Source organism: Phyllostomus discolor, chromosome 6, assembly GCF_004126475.2.
Source record: "Phyllostomus discolor isolate MPI-MPIP mPhyDis1 chromosome 6, mPhyDis1.pri.v3, whole genome shotgun sequence".
Taxonomy (NCBI): domain Eukaryota; kingdom Metazoa; phylum Chordata; class Mammalia; order Chiroptera; family Phyllostomidae; genus Phyllostomus; species Phyllostomus discolor.
Genome location: NC_040908.2, coordinates 94,890,075 through 94,906,322, shown reverse-complemented (window position 1 = coordinate 94,906,322; position 16,248 = coordinate 94,890,075). Strand labels below are relative to the sequence as shown.

At 38.2% G+C, this 16,248-nt stretch overlaps 1 protein-coding gene across 3 annotated transcripts in view; it reads left to right on the top strand.

Annotated features, from left to right (window-relative positions):
* The first annotated feature begins 8,653 nt into the window (after nucleotides 1–8,653).
* The window catches only part of DYNC2H1 (dynein cytoplasmic 2 heavy chain 1), a 319,367-nt gene continuing 311,772 nt past the window's right edge, over nucleotides 8,654–16,248 (top strand). The window contains exons 1-3 of one of the 3 annotated variants that reach the window (XM_036028642.1): nucleotides 8,654–9,038; nucleotides 15,016–15,186; nucleotides 15,534–15,669. In XM_036028642.1, coding sequence (XP_035884535.1) covers nucleotides 8,844–9,038; nucleotides 15,016–15,186; nucleotides 15,534–15,669 — 502 coding nt within the window. In that variant the 5' untranslated portion in view covers nucleotides 8,654–8,843. The remainder of the gene's footprint in view (nucleotides 9,039–15,015; nucleotides 15,187–15,533; nucleotides 15,670–16,248) is intronic. The other 2 variants (XM_028516717.2, XM_028516716.2) reach the window with 2 other exon arrangements.

The following is a 16,248-nucleotide window of genomic DNA, read 5'->3' as shown; positions in this document are numbered from 1 at the left end:
TTTGTCCCCCTGCACCAACATGACATGTCAGAGAAAAGGAGGAGGGGAGGAGAACCTTTGGCAGAAAGAAACAACCCTATCGGAGTGTTTGAACACTGAATTTGATCCTACGGTTTGTCCAAAGAGAATACATTTAGTGGAAATAACCCACGAAATTTTGTAGTGGAAAGTGGTGATTATTAGTTTCACCCTTTGACCCACTCCACCTCTGGGAATAAAAGCTTGTGTGAATATTTTGATCAATTACAGGAAAAATAATAGCTATGGTCATTTGCACATCCAGGTAATAATGAGTAAATTGTAGGCCCCACCGCACAATCATATAATAATCAAATCACAACAAAAAATAGGAGATTGTTAGCCCTGGGAGTGCAGCAAAAGAATCAGTTTAAGGAGCAAACACTCTGAGCCAGTCTGAGCAGTCATCCAAAGGCCAAATGATTCCTGGAAAGGCTGTGGGTGCACAGCCAGGATCGCGGCCCCAGAACTTCAGGTTTTCTGACCCCTGTGATAAGAGCATTCTTACTGTGAGAGTGCTGACTCAGACTATGTTCTCTGGTGCCAGTCAGCATCCAATTCCTCTGACTCCATTATTCAAATTCCATGCCCACCAATCAACCTTCTTGAATATCTCTTGGCTCATCAAGTTCATTTTCAGGAAAGAGTGTTCCAGTTACAGGAGGTCCGAAGCTTATCAGTCATCATTTATAGTACACTTAGGAGTGGTCTCTGATTACAGTTTCATTTCTTTTGTATCTTTAATCCAGATTTTTTTGATTATCCCAGGGCAAACTTCCTGATCTTAAGCAAGTTCTGATTCTCAAACTTGCCTCTTTCTCTGCTGCTATCACCTTAGTCCAAGCCACCTATCAACCTTGTAGACAGCTGGACATCATCCCGACTGGCATTTCTGCCAAAATGAAGTCTTTACAACTTAACTCAGATCATGTTACTCTCCTGCTCAAATGCCCCAATGGATGGCACTTGAAATGATTTCTGGAATTCTTACACACAGCCCACAAGGACCTTCAGGTTCCATCCCTGCCCACCCCACTGTCCTTCCTCCCGCCTCTCTTTCCATCACACATCCCATCTATCACATCATCCTTGTTGCGTGGCCCACACACCTGGCTCCTCACATCCTGGGAAACTTTGGTTTTTGCGAATGCTCTTTCTCTGGAGTTCTAATTGCAGGTGCCTTCTCTTCATTCAGGGGTCTTCTCAGATAACATCTTCTCTTTGGTCCTTAACAAAACTCCTTTCCATGTTACTTTTGAAGATAATATCCTACCTTATTTTTCTTCAAAGCATTTATCATTGCCTCATATATTGCAGTTATTTTCTTACTCTTCCATGATAGTTTAATCCCAACAAAGCTTAAAGTTTTGCTCCTGAAACCGTTTTTGGCACATATAAGGCATTCAGTGCATTTGATTAAATGAATGAATGAATAATGAATGAAATCAGCTTTCTGATTCCAACTGTGATATTCTGTGCATGTTAGTTAGATTTCTCTCAAACCAGGTTATTATAAGGAGCCTGTCTTTAGGTCCACTAAGCTTGAGTGAGTTTCTGGAATTTACCTAATGCAGAAAAATAGCTTCCATCTCTAGCTGTGGAGTTAGGATGGGTTAGGATCCCAGAATGAGTCATTTAACCTTTCTGAGCCTCAGTTTCCTCATCAGTAAAAAAGGGCATGATAGTATCTTTATCATAGTGTAGGGCCCAGCAATAATTTAAAATACACACACAAACACACGTTTTAAATACACACACAAACACATTTGTGGACATTAGTGGACATAATGTTCCTTTTAGTTGAGAAGGAGTTATAAAAAAAAAGCCCACTGTGGTATTCTTATATCTCTGCATGCTGGAAACTCTCCTCCTTCATCTTTCCTTTGTAAAACCTTTTCATTCCCTGGTCTTTCAGCTCATTTCATCTCTTTAATACTTCATTGGAAAATATGTCTTTCTCTTTCTATTCAATATTTCTTTGTACCATTATGATGTGTACCAGAGGCCCCAATTTATTTATTTGATAAATAAATCTGGTTACATTGTACTCTTGGATGCAAAAGCTGAACTTTGCTATTTTTTCATCAAATCATATTTATTAAGATCCCATGTTCCCCAGCAGCATGGTATTCTTAAAAATGTTTCAAATATAAAAATTCCACAGCCCCATATTGAGTCAAGAGAAATGCCAAAACAAAAATGGAAACAACTGTTGTGTTATAGAAGTGACCATGCAGATCACTTCATCTAGTTTTCGAATGTCCTTTCTGAGGTTGACATTTTATCAGATTAATAAATTGGGGGAAATTAAATAATCTCTTTCCTAGCTCTGATTTTTTAAAACAATAAAACAAGGCAAAGCTTTTAATATCTAATCATTTCAAGTTTTTTCTAAATTTAAATTATTATCAAGTACTGTTTATTTACTTGAAAAGATCACTGGGATGAATAATTCCTTAGGAAGAAATGTAGTTGCAAAACAAGCATTGTCCATCATTCTTATAAGTTTATGTTAGATGATTTAAAAACTATCATTATGTTGATTAAGCCCCTTGCAAGTCTGGACACTCATAAAAATAGTTAGCTCTAACTTGCCTCTTGGTAAGGAGTATAGTTATCTGCTTGCTCAGAAATTATTTGCCTATCTGTCTGTTTGTGTTGTTGGTAGAGGAAACAATGCAATCTTTTGAATGTCATGGAGTTCTGCCTTTGAATACTGATTTACTACTCACCTGAGTTGCCTTAGGCACATTACCTGATTGTTTCAAGCCTTTCTTTCTCCAGCTGCAAAATGGACAAATAATTTCTTACTTTCTGGAGTTGCTGTGAAGATGAAAAATAACCATGTATCTAAAGAACCTTATTTATAGAAGATAATCAATAAATGATTTTTTTAACATTGCATACATTATATTTTTCATAAAAATGGAAACACCTGCCAATTTCCCAGGATACCTTATTTTCAGTATAACATAGTTATATATAGTATAGCTAACATGAAAGAAATTGAATATAATATCAATGAAGGACAAGAAAATATTCTAAGAAGAACTAAGAGTTAAAGCCAATTCTCAGCTCCCAGGTGGACAGCACATTAAGCAGAGTTCTCATGAACTAAGAGAAAAATACCAGCACAAAGACAGAAAACAGTGTCCTGCTGATGGAGACTAGAGCACATTTAGCATGTGGATCCTTAGAGAACACAAGACAAATCTTAGAAATAAATGCCCATATGACAGCTTTTTAAGAAATTAGAAGCATCCTTATAGCATTTGATTTTGCCCATTATATAGGTTAAATAACTGAGTCTCAAGAGTTTAAGCATATGTCAAGATTATACTCTAATAAATTGCAGAGATGTGATTTTTGAATCATGAATTTTGCTTATTGCTTTTTTTTGTATATTTTGTTTTGTTTAGTCTTTGAGACTATATATAGAAAAAATAAATTTGATGAGCATCTTTTCCAGGGAACTAAATTTTAGAGAATGAAGCTCAGTTTTGACTTGACTTACCTTTCATTAAGATCCTCACTGTAATACAAGATGACATCCTACACTAGCAGTAGAATCCTTTTTTAAAGATCTAAATGCTAATTTCCATTTTGGGGCTGATTCCACTGTTAGAAAAAAACTGATATAGTGTGTGAGCCTTTTCTGTTTGCTGAGTGTATTTCCTAAAAAAGATACGATTTAGGTAAGTTACCATGTACAAAATGTAGGCCTGCGGGAATAGTTCACTGTACTAGAACATGGCTGTGAATATCAGACATTAAAATTGGTATAGGCTTTATTTGCTCATTTAACATATTTGTTGAATGCCCCAGTTCCATTTACGGTTATAAACCTGGAAGGAGGCACATGAACACTTTGGAAGATATCACTGTCTGATCAGAAAGACTGATGGGTCAACAGATTGGTACAGAACATTGTGATCATAATCATAACTTAAACCACGTGTTTATTGCCAGCTTAACATAATACAGGTGATCTTTTGTTAGTTCAGCAGCCTAAAATCATAGTCATCAGGGACAGTTGCAGGGGGTGTTCCCCAGGAAAGATTGATTTTAGTTTGCAAGAGCTTATGAGAGAGTGCTTTTGGGATTATTAGAGAGTGGAAGGAAAGACAAAGAGGCAGCATTGGACAGAGAAAGGTGTCAAGCTGTTATGAACACCAAAGGACAACCTTAGCTGACCCCCATGAAGAATTTTGATGATTGGATAACTCTTCATAGCTGTCCTGTATTGTAGTAAAAATACTGGGAGTTTGTAGCTTCTGGCCTATCAGTCAGGGGATATTGACTCCCCTAGGAAAAGGATGTGACTTTAGGCAAGGCGACTCTGTATAGCTGAGACAATCTCCAAAGAAACTGAAGTCTGAGGGCTGCCTATTGGGTAGTATTATGGACTAAATGTTTGTGTCTCCCAAAATATATTAGGTTGAAGCCTAATCCCCAGTGTGATAGTTATCTAAAGGCAGGGCCATTGGGAGGTGATTAGGTGGTAAGTGTGGAGCCCTTATGAGTAGAATTGGTGTCTAGATAAAAGAGAGCCCAGAAAGCTTCTACACCTCTTCTGCCATTTGAGGACACATGGAGAAGGTGGTTGTTTATGAAAAAAGAAGCAGGCTCTCACCAGATGCTGAATCTGCCAGGGCCTTGATCCAGGAATTCCCAAACTCCAGACTTGTGAGAAAAAAAAATGGAGATACCCAAGAGCACTGGGGATTCACAGGAGGGGTCTCAAGCATAACAGTACACCACAGGATAGAAAAAGATGTTCATGTGCTATCGCTTTAAAGTTTCCATGTTCAGGGTGTTTTTTCAGGGTTGTGGTTCTGAGGTAAGTATGTGATGGCTAACATTGCTCAGTCTCAGTTTCCTCATCTGCAAATTGATAATAGTAATAAATATAAGACAGTTAAAAGTTATGGGAGATAATGTCATTAAAAACAGGCTTTAGGGGAGTAGTAGGTATTAGTAGTATGTAGTGTTAATAATGGGTTGGCCAAAAAGTTCGTTAGGTTTTTTTCCATAAGATGGCTCTAGTAGCACTTAGTTGTCTTTAACTCCATCCAAAACAATTTTGTTACATTGTATTGTGACAGCTGCAATATCAGTATGCATTTAAAAAATTTATCAAAATTGGTGAATTTTTGTGTAGCCATTTTAATATTGAAAATGGAAGAAAATACACAACATTTTCAGCATATTATCCTTTATTATTTCAAGAAAGGTAAAAACACAACTGAAACACACAAAAGATTTGTGCTATGAGTGGAGAAGGTGCTATAACTGATCAAACGTTGTCAGTTGTGGTTTGTGAAGTTTCATGCTGGAGATTTCTCACTGGACGATGCTCCATGGTTAGGTAGATAATTTGAAGTTGAGAGCTATCAAATAGAGACATTAATTGAGAACAATCAATGTTATACCACACAGGAGATAGCTGACATACTCAAAATACCCAATTCAATAAGATTACTGGTGAAAACGAAAAATGTATGTTTTATATTAGAGAAAAAACCATATGGACTTTTTGGCCAACCTAATAATACAACCTACTGAAAATCATTCATGTAAATCCACAAAAGCAAGGAGATTGACACACAGTTCAGTAAAGCATACCATTAAAAACACGATAAAAACACTCCTTAATACTTTTTGTATAGTACAATAGTCTTTGCCAAGCCAATTTGATTTCATTTTCTTCCTGGTTAAATGTTTTCAAAGAATCCCCAAACCTTCTTGTTAAATGTCAAACTCCTCACATTAGCAGATGGAAGTTTCCTGGCCATCCTGTTTTCTTCTCTGGTTTACATCTTCTGGATGCTCATATATATCTTCTCTAGGCACAAAGTCCCATAGCTTCCCAAATGCATTGAATCTTTTCTCACATGTCATTTTTCTACCTCAAATGCCTACAGTACACCTACTTACCTGCTACCTCTTCAGCCTTGACACTGCTGAAGTGTCTTTCACACGTCTCCTTGACCTTCCCTCAAATGAGATGCTGGTCCTCGAACTTGCTCTGGGAATACCACCTTATAGTACACTCTACAGTTTTGTCATTTTCACTTTTGTATCTGTACTATGAAACTGATCTCCATAATAGCAGGAGGTGTGTGATGGCAGGAGTCTGATTGGCTTCTGCCCACTGAGGATTTAGCATGTTCTCAGAAAGTGTGTGTATATTGAGTGAAGCTAGTGCAAGCCACATCTCAATATAGTTTGTAGACATCCAATGCTATGAATAGCATAGAATAATGGAATCATATGGCCTGAGTCTGATCCTGCCTTTATCATTTTCAAGTTATATGACCTTTGGCAAATAATTTACTTTCTTGTAAATTTGAAGCTAAATAAGAAAAATCATGAAAGACATCCAAGAGAGCCAGGCACAAACACTCAAAAAATTTTGTCATGCTGATTATGAGGATGATGAGTGGAGGAAGAAATCCCATGGATAAGTATCCAATCCCACATATCCTCTGCTATATATGGGATGTCAAATAATATCATTTTGAATTATTCTGTGACTATTCTTTGACTCCAAGAATATGTACAGTATTACTTATGTTAGACATGTAGTAGGAGAACAATAGTTACTAATAATAAATAGCTAATATACGTAGGATTTGCCATATGCCAAACATTGCTTTGAAAGTGTTCATATACATTAACTGATTAATTCTCATCAATCCTTTGAGGAAGCTAACATTATCATTCTTATTTCTCTAGACAAGGAAACTGAGGCACATAAAGGTTAACTGACTTACTCTGCTGGTGAGTGGCAGACGAGGGATTCAAATCTAAGCAGTCAAACTCCAGAATCTCTTCTCATCATTATCCTACTTAAACTATCTTGAATAAGTAAATGAATAAACCTCATTAGTTGAACATAGAAAAGAGATCTATATGTGTCCGGTTCTTGAATCCAGTATAATTTAAATTTATCAGTCTAGCTCCCTTTTTTTGAGCAACATTTTGTGTTGATTCTACTTTTAATTTCTTCCATAGATATACCAGGAAGTAGAAATAAATTACATAGAATATGATGTTAGAACCAAAAAGGTCAAAGGTTCTGCATCTCTGTCTAACAATTAAGAATATACAGATTAGCATATTAGATCAGATGGTTTTAGCTGAACAAAACTATCAGAAGCCAGGAGAGGCAGCTGGAAACCATCTCCAGCACTGGGACCTGCAAAACTCCAGGATAAAAGAATTGGATAAGTGCAAATTATTGACAAGAAAAGAAATTCTGAGGTGTCCTAAATTACAGTAAGACAGAGGATGGGAGGAAGAGACGAGGGAAATCAGTGAGCTGACAGAGGTTGAAACCAACAAAAGATTGCCTACATTTCTGAATGTAAAAACTTTGAATCCACTTCCAGGCAGCTGTTTGCAGCAATTATCTACAAAGAATAGCAGACCACCCGACACCACCATATCCTGCTATGCACGAACTTTGCTGCAAGTAAACAAGTATTTCTTCCTAGGACTCTTAACTTTGCATGTCACCTTGCCGCACCCCACATAAAGTTAACGTTCAGAACAACTTACATCTTTCTTCCCCAAACTCACTGTGTAAAAGAGCCACCATCAACTCGAGGAAGGCACGTGTTTGTTTTCTCCATGTAGCCCTGTGACTGGTGGTTTACCCTGTGCTCGGGACCTGGTCCTTTTCTGGCTACCATTTGGCTCGAGAAGCCCTTTCAGGACAAACTGAAAGGCTTTTAACACCATTGACAGGCTATGTTTATGAATTTTAATGAATGTCTGAGGTTAACAAGGCATAATCATTGTATATTCTGGTTATTCTATAATATGACTTGTGTTCTGGTATAATTACAATGAAAAATTAGTGGTTAAAGTTTTCTGAAATTAATAGCAGGATAACGGAAATAACCTTGGGATATTTACCAACACGGAAAAAAGCGGATGAAAATTGAGAAAGCAAATTAACATTGCATTGAACTATTTTTTTTGAAACCAGTCCCTTTTAAATGGTAATCTTTTAAATTCTCATTACAACCTAGATAGTATTTTCTACTTTACAGTCGTGAAACCTGACATTGAGCGCGGTTTATTCAAAGGAACGATTGGAGAGGAAGCACTAGAACCCAGCCCTTCTCAAGACAGGTCTCGCTGCAGCACTTGAAGACGAGATGTATCTTACCTAACAATGTGTTAAGGGAAATCAGTAAAAAGAATAAAAATCAGGTTTTTTTCTGATTGTTAAATCATATTTATTCAAAATTCAAGATTTAAGAGAAGTCTTTCCAAAACAATATGGATTATTTTGCACCATTCTGGAGAAATGCATTTGATGCAAGTTAATTCGTGTCCTGAAAAATAAATTACTTTTAACCTCTGTTTAAGCTGAGGCACTCATTCATGGCTAGCCATTGCGCTTTCAAGACGAAGGTGGACTTTTATCCTCCCTTTTAGCTGCCCTGCCTTCTTCAGTACCTGGTACTGTGCGCCTCGGACTTTTGAAAAGACAGGTTTTGCTACTTGGCACCAACATGTTAAAAATCCCTTGCAATCGATGACAGCGGTGAGCAGCTAAGGAACTCCGAGACTGTGATCGTCTCTAAGAGCTTTGCGTGCTCGTTCCCGAGAAGGTTACGTACAGTGCACGCCTGGGGCCGTGGCGCTACGGTAGCGCTGCGTCGCCATAGCGACTGTCCTTGGCAACCGCGAAGCTCCGCAGGCCCTCCGGTAGGCTCTGGATTTGAGTAGAGCTCTGCTCCTCACTTCCCTCGCAACTGGTTTTCTTCTTTCTTCTCTTTCCTGTTTTCCCTTCCCCCACTTCCAAAATCATGGAGGGCGAAACTGGGGATGTTCGCAAGCTTTTCATCTTCGCTACTACCCAGAATTACTTTGGACTGCTGTCGGAACCCTGCAACCAGCCACTGCTGTACTGTAGTCCTGAAATCAACAACTTCTTGGATGACGGGAACCAGATGCTCCTTAGGGTGCAAAGATCCGACACCGGAATATCGTTTTCTAACACGGTATGGTTCTCTGCACCCCTGACCTGATCTCCGTTTCTGCTTCTAGTCTCACCCAGAGGGATGTCGGGTCCCTCTTCAACTTTCCCTGTCTGATCCTCACCTGACCGAAGGAGATTGCCTGTCCACACACTTGAACAGAACAGTTATATTCTTTTCTAGAGTTTCGCCCCTAAGGACTGCAGATTGGTTATAACTAAAAGAAACAAGCAAAGAAACAAATAAAAATGTATATTATTTAGTTATTAAAACATTTTTTTTCTCTCTTAGGTTCTTTGAGGCCAATTCTTAGTGTATCTTTTGGGGGTTTAATTTACTTGTTAGGAATAGTTAGGAATTCAAATCTTTTACGTAATGGTGATACAAGGTTTAAATTATTTTTTGATGTACAGTATGTGATGCATTTTTTTCAATTAGTTTGACTTTTATTGTCTAAGAAAAAAAGCGCAACAAATGAAACTGGCGGCTGGGAGTGGCTCATTTAGAGGCTACTTGGAGAAGATTGCGGAGCGCTGCCCTAGAAGCCTCCCCCTTCCGTGAGCGCAGTACATCCATGTGCACTCTTTTACCCCCCCGCCCCCCACCAAGACCCCTGCCTTGACCCCCGCCCAGCCTCTGACGCAGACGGTGGCTTGTGTTGCACCGACCTGCCAGCCTCTGGGGCTGGAAACCGAAGCTGAGCAAAGGGAATTTATGAATCTGTAAACTTCGGTTTCCTTTTCTTGTCTTTCCGACAGCCTTTTTGTGATGATTGGGCTTCTGGAAGAGTTGCAGCCACGACCTCTGCAGCTGTTACCATTGGGCAGCCAGCTGGCCTCTCTGGTCTGCTTCCCGGAAGGCTGTCTAGGTGGCATTGTAAATGGTTGGGAACCTGCGGGCCGTAAAGATTTGCAGCTGTGGAAATGAAGAGATGCATTCTAGGATCAGGTGTAATCGGGGGATCGTTTAGGTACAGAAAAACCTTGGAGTTTTGTGGGTGTCCCAGGATGGAACAACTGACTCCGGTGTCTCCCCAGCCCCAATCTGGAACATCTTGCGAAGTCAGTAGTCAATGGGCTACCCATATCCAGAATAAAAATGAAAGTTCACGTGTATCTCGCTGCCTATAAGGAAGCTTACTGATATGGGTGGGGAGTATCTAGGCCAAGGAAAGGGAGGAGGTCATAGGTGAGACAAACTGAGGGAATTGAAATACCACTGTCCATAAGGAATTAAATCAGTTTCCAAGTGTCCTCTGTAAATATTTCTGTAATTACTTCTTCTCAGACCTCCTCCCCTTTTGGTTTTTCCTCTGGTGAGTCGGGCATTCCCCTTCCAGGCCTCAGCGGACTAAGTGGGTTGGTTTTCCCGGAGCCCACCACGTAGGGTAGGAGGTTGTGATTCACTAGGAGGCGGCCTAAATAGGCTAGAGGGAAGAGTGGTGCATCTCAGAATCACTGGGCCTGGAGCACTATGCTGAGGTGCAAGGTCCTCGCGTCCCAAGTAATGCCACGCACTGGGGGTCGATTTGCGGTACCGCCCCCTCAATCCCCAGTCTTTCCTACCTTCACTGCTTTTCCTCGCCAAGGAAACTTGGTGTATACTGGCCGCATCCTAGCCTCCTCCACCCATTCTGCTGCTGATTTCCCAGGAAGTTAAATTTTGGAATGTTTATCTAAGTCCAGGATGATGCCAATCCCGGCTCTTTCCCCAGCACTTTATTTCAGATTTTTTCACATCCTGTTTTTTAGCAACTTGGTGCAGTCAGTTAGGGCTTTTTTTATTTATCAGTATGTGATGAATTGATTTATTTATTGCACTGCTGCCTTCCTTGGAAGGATTGCTCAAGAAATATTTGCATTTGTAATCAGGTCATATATGTTGATAAGCTAGCAAGTACATATGTATTTACACACCTAAGAGTAATACGCAGAAAACATTGCCTCGCATGTTAAAGGGGCTCATAGATGAATGAAAGATAGCAAATCACTGATTTGCTAAATTTTTAAACCTTTACCTCTGGCGTTCACCCATATCTCTGGGTCTGACAGTATTTGATACACAGCAAGCACTGAGTACATTTTTGTAGGATGATTGGATCACTCACCCCATTCACTATGAATCTTTACAGAACTGAATTAAATACAGTTCTAGTCAGTACATTTTTATTTTGATCTCAATATTTGAAAGCACTTTGCTAGGCCTGGTGGGTTTGTGAAAATATGCAAAGGATGTATAGTCATAGCTAACATTTATTGTCAGGCATGGTTCCTAAGCATTTTATATGTATTGACACATTTAGTATTCACAACAACACTAAGATAGAAATGATTTTTATTTCCATTTTATGGCTGAAGAAAGTGAGGCACAAAGGTTACATCCTGTGTGTTAACTATTCCACTTCTCTAATAGGTAATATTTAAGTCAGAATAGGACCCCCTGCTTCTGCCTTCCAGAACCTCACTCCAGTGGCCTACAATGACGTACTTAACAAATGATAAAATTGGGGCATACTGTTGGAAACACCACTGAAAGTTTAAAGTGTAACAGGAAAACAAGATAAAGAGATGTTTGAATTGGTCCTCGTGTGTCTTGGGTTGGATATTGAAAATTGAAACTATAACTTTGAAAAGTTGATGCCATTACTAATAGAGCCCAACAAATGCATTTTATTTTATTTTTGAGTTCTATACTACAGTGCAGATTTTTTATATTTGAAATGTTTGAAATGTTTTATTATATCTTAAGTTGTACTTTAGATGTCTGAATGTCAGCATGATTTAGTAAGTTATAGTAAGTTAACATACTGAGTACCTTCTGTAGGTCTGGCACTGTTCTAGGTGCTGGTAATAAAGCCATGAGCATGTCAGAGTTTGTCTTCAAGGAGTAACATTTGAGTGGACAAAGCTAGGCTAAACACATACACACAGATACATAATGTAGCATAATTTTGAGTTTTGAAAAGTGCTCTTTTTTTTTTTTTTTTCCCTGCACACCCCCTCCTACCCGCATTTTTCCCCGACCCCATAGTTCACGTCCATGGGTCGTACATGTAAGTTCTTTAGCTTCCTCATTTCCTATACTATTCTTTTTTTTTTTTTTGAAATTGTTATGTATTTTTTTTATTTCAATCATTGTTCAAGTACAGTTTTCTCCCCCCTACTCCCGTTCCAGCCCATCCACTCAACCCTCCCCCCTTCCCCCCATTACCCCCCATCCCTAGTTTTTGTCCATGTGTCCTCCAAATTTGTTCCTGTAATCCCTACCCATTCCCCCCTGAAATTCCCTCTTCTCTCCCCTCTGGCCACTGTCAGACTATCCCCTATTTCAGCGTCTTTGGTTATATTTTGCTAGTTTTTTGTTTTGTTTTGTTTTGTTGTTTAGATTCCTGTTAAAGGTGATATCATGTGGTATTTGTCTTTCACTGGGACTCTATCCTAAGAACACTAAAACACCAATACAAAAGAACCTTTGCACCCCAATGTTCATAGCAGCACAATTTACAATAGCTAGGTGCTGGAAGCAACCTAGATGCCCATCAGTAAATGAATGGATCAAAAAACTATGGTACATTTACACAATGGAATTCTATGCAGCAGAAAGAAAGAAGGAGCTCATATCCTTTGCAACAGCATGGATGGAGCTGGAAAGCATTATGCTAAGTGAAACAAGCCAGGCAGTGAAAGACAAATACCACATGAAAAGTGCTCTTAAAAATAAAATAGTGATGGGGTGGCATAGAGAACTGTATTAAAATAGAGTAGGAAGGAGTACCTGTTTGGATTAGTGACCTTTGAAGTGATTTGAATGGTGAATTGTAGTTCTACATAAGATTTAAGGGAAGAGTGTTCTAAGCAAAAGAGATTGTAAGTACCAAGGCCCTGAGCTTGGTCTCACCTTGGTCTCAAGGGGTAGGAAAAAAAATTACAGAGTGATTGCTGAAGTTGAATGATTAACTGGAGAGTATGGAAGATTGCCACAGGCTGATCATTGAGGACCTTGTATACCTTTTGGATGAACTAGGAAGTCACTGATAATTTTAAGCAGGTCAGTGGTAATATTGAGCAAGAGAAAGATCTGAGCTGGTATATGTTTCAGGATAGAGTTGACAGACATTTCCGTAGTAGGCCAGACAGTAAGTATTTTACGCTTTGCAGACCATAAGGTCTCTGTGACAAATTCAGCTCTGCCATTGTAGTATGAAAGCTGCCATAGAAACTATGTAAATGAATGAGTATGGCTGCATTCTAATAAAGCTTTATTTTTGGACACTGATATTTGAATTTCATATAGTGATAATGTGCCATGAAACATTATTTTTTTGATTTTTTAAAAAAATGTAGAAACCATTTTTAGCTTGTGGGTGGTACACAAACAGGCAGCCAGTTACAGTGTGTTGATCTGTGATCTATCCCAGTAGGGGACTGGTGTTTTGCATCCTCAAAAAGAACAACTTTGCACCTTGAATGAATAGTTACCAAACAATGTACTATAAATTAAGAGGCAGCAGTAGTTGCCAATGATAGGGAAACTGGGAGGAGAGGCAGCTGGGAGTGTTGACTCTCAGTTTTCCTTTTCTCAGGGAATGATGAGCAGCTACAGCCAACTGAACCTTTGCTTTAACTCTGGCTTTGGCCAGGACGAAACTTACTGAGCTGACTGGCACCCCAGGGAGACTTGTTCAGTGACTATAGTTACTCTTTTCAAAGTATGATCATGGAATGTGATTTTTTTTCACGTAGGAGAGAAGAGAAAGTTCAAGGATATGTAATACTTCATTACTAAAGAGTGAATTTTTCGAATCTACAGATCTGCATTTTGTTATACCATTTGTTTATAATTAGAATAAAGTGATCATACTAGCAATGGAATTCTAATGTGTGAAAATGAGAGTTGGAGTAATGCAGCTTCACCAATAAATAAATGCCAGTTCTTCCTAGCAGCTAAAAAAATAGAATAATTGGGATAAAAGAAAAGTAGCATGAAAACTCACTCATCTATAAGATATTTTTCATACAGAGCAGTGAACTTGTTTAAAGCTTTTTAATGCATGGCCTTCTCTTTCTGGGAAAAGAAATAACAACTGGAAATGTGTATGTAATGCGAAAACTTCTTTTGGGCAGTATACTTTCCAGCTAATGGATTTATTACTATTAACTGACTGATTTTAAACATGTTTGCTTTAGTAAACTCCAGTTTAGTTCATTCAGTTCCAATTTTAAATAATCTAGTTATATGGTAACTTAATAAAAAGCTTGATGATCAACTACATGTAAGAACAAATTTTTGGATCAAGTAAAGATTATTTTAAGAGACAGACAGCTAAGTTCTTTTTGGTAGTTTTGAGTTTATGTACAAGTTAAAAAGAACCTATTAAAATGCTATTTTCAGGTAAGAGGGTAATTAAAATCCTTGTTACAGACTTTCTGAACAAGTGGAGGAGAAGTGTACTGCTCACTTCTGAAGTGTACTGCCCAGTGTGTACCTGGGACGCACAGCTTTGATCCAAATCTGGCTGGAATGGTTAGCAGTGTATGTCATCCATATTTATGTTGTGATTTCTGTTTATAAATCACTTATCAGAATAGTTTTATGATACAATCACCTGTAAGTGGAGAAATCTTTTAAAAACCCAGATATTCTTTTCTTTTTTAAAGATTTTATTTATTTATTTTTAGAAGAGAAACGAGGGAGAAAGAGGGAGAGAAACATCAATGTGTGGTTTCCTCTCATGCACTTGCTACTGGGGACCTGGTTTGCAACTCAGGCATGTGCCCTGACTGGGAATTGAACCCACAACCATTTGGTTTGCAGGCGGGCACTCAGTCCATTGAGCCACATCAACCAGGGCTTAAAACCTAGATATTCTTAAGGAGAGATATTTTTAAGATAACTATTATTGCAAGGGATAACATTACTGTGATACATTTTAGGGAACATTTCTTTCAAATAATTAACTTTTCTGAAGATAACATTAAAAGTCATTTATTTATTATTTTAGATTGATTTTGCTGACACAAAGGATAAAGTGCTGGTGTTTTTCAAGTTGAGACCTGAAGTAATTACCGATCTGAATCTACATAATAACATTCTTGTTTCATCTATGTTAGAATCACCTATAAATTCCCTTTATCAAGCAGTACGGCAAGTATTTGCACCCATGTTATTAAAGGTGAGTAGAGTAACTATAGTCATTAAAAATTAGGTTATTTGGATACTTACTTTCAAAACACACATGTAAACATTACTTTATATGCTGTTAATATCAGTATTTTAGTTTTTAAATTAAAACACATATTCAAAAATTAAGCTTTGATGACAAATAGAGAAATTGGAGAAAGACATAAAATAGAATCCACGTAATCGCTTACATTACCACATGGACTCTTTTTCTCCCTTAGGAGATGAAGTAGTGTCAAGCTTTGAGTGAAGTAGGCATATTAGGGCTTAGTTCTTCAATAGTGTTATAGGAGGTCAATTTGATCGGCAAACTTCTGATAATTATTTGCTTTTTTTTAGGATCAGGAATGGAGCAGAAACTTTGATCCCAAACTTCAGAATCTTTTGAGTGAACTAGAAGCTGGATTGGGTGTAGTGCTACGCAGATCAGATACTAATTTATCAAAATTAAAACTTAAGGAAGATGATACACGAGGTATATAACCATAGGTTAATCAAAGGAAATTAAAATGATTGTTTATTGAGCATATTAGTAAATTACTACATTTCTTCACAGATTTATTTTCACACTCTTAGATCTACTCTAAGCTTGAGCTACTCTTACATTAACAGATCTGTATAAATTTGGAGAACATGAAAATGTAATCTTCAACAGTGTGCAGTTCATGGAAATAGAAAATGTAGTTGGTTCTTGTTTTTTGCAGCAGTTGTGTCCTGGAAAGTCACTGTGAACACTGAATTAGTGAATACCGAACCATGGCTCCTAGGCGGAAGTACAGGGTTAGTTTCCTGTGAGCCTGTGGTCATAACATTTTTGTCAACTGCTAAACACATAACTTTGTTATATGTGTGTTTCTGTTTAAAACCATTTTATTTAATATGTGTATTGTTGATTCATTAACACTGATCCAGTTGCCAATAGCATAACTCATGCCCAAATCAGGCTTATCAAACACAAGTGTTTTCTCTGTAAGGCACTGGGCGGTGTGCTTCTGCTGAGGAACACCAGAGAGCACTTCAGCTTTGTGCTTGGGGACCATATTAACTGGGAAAA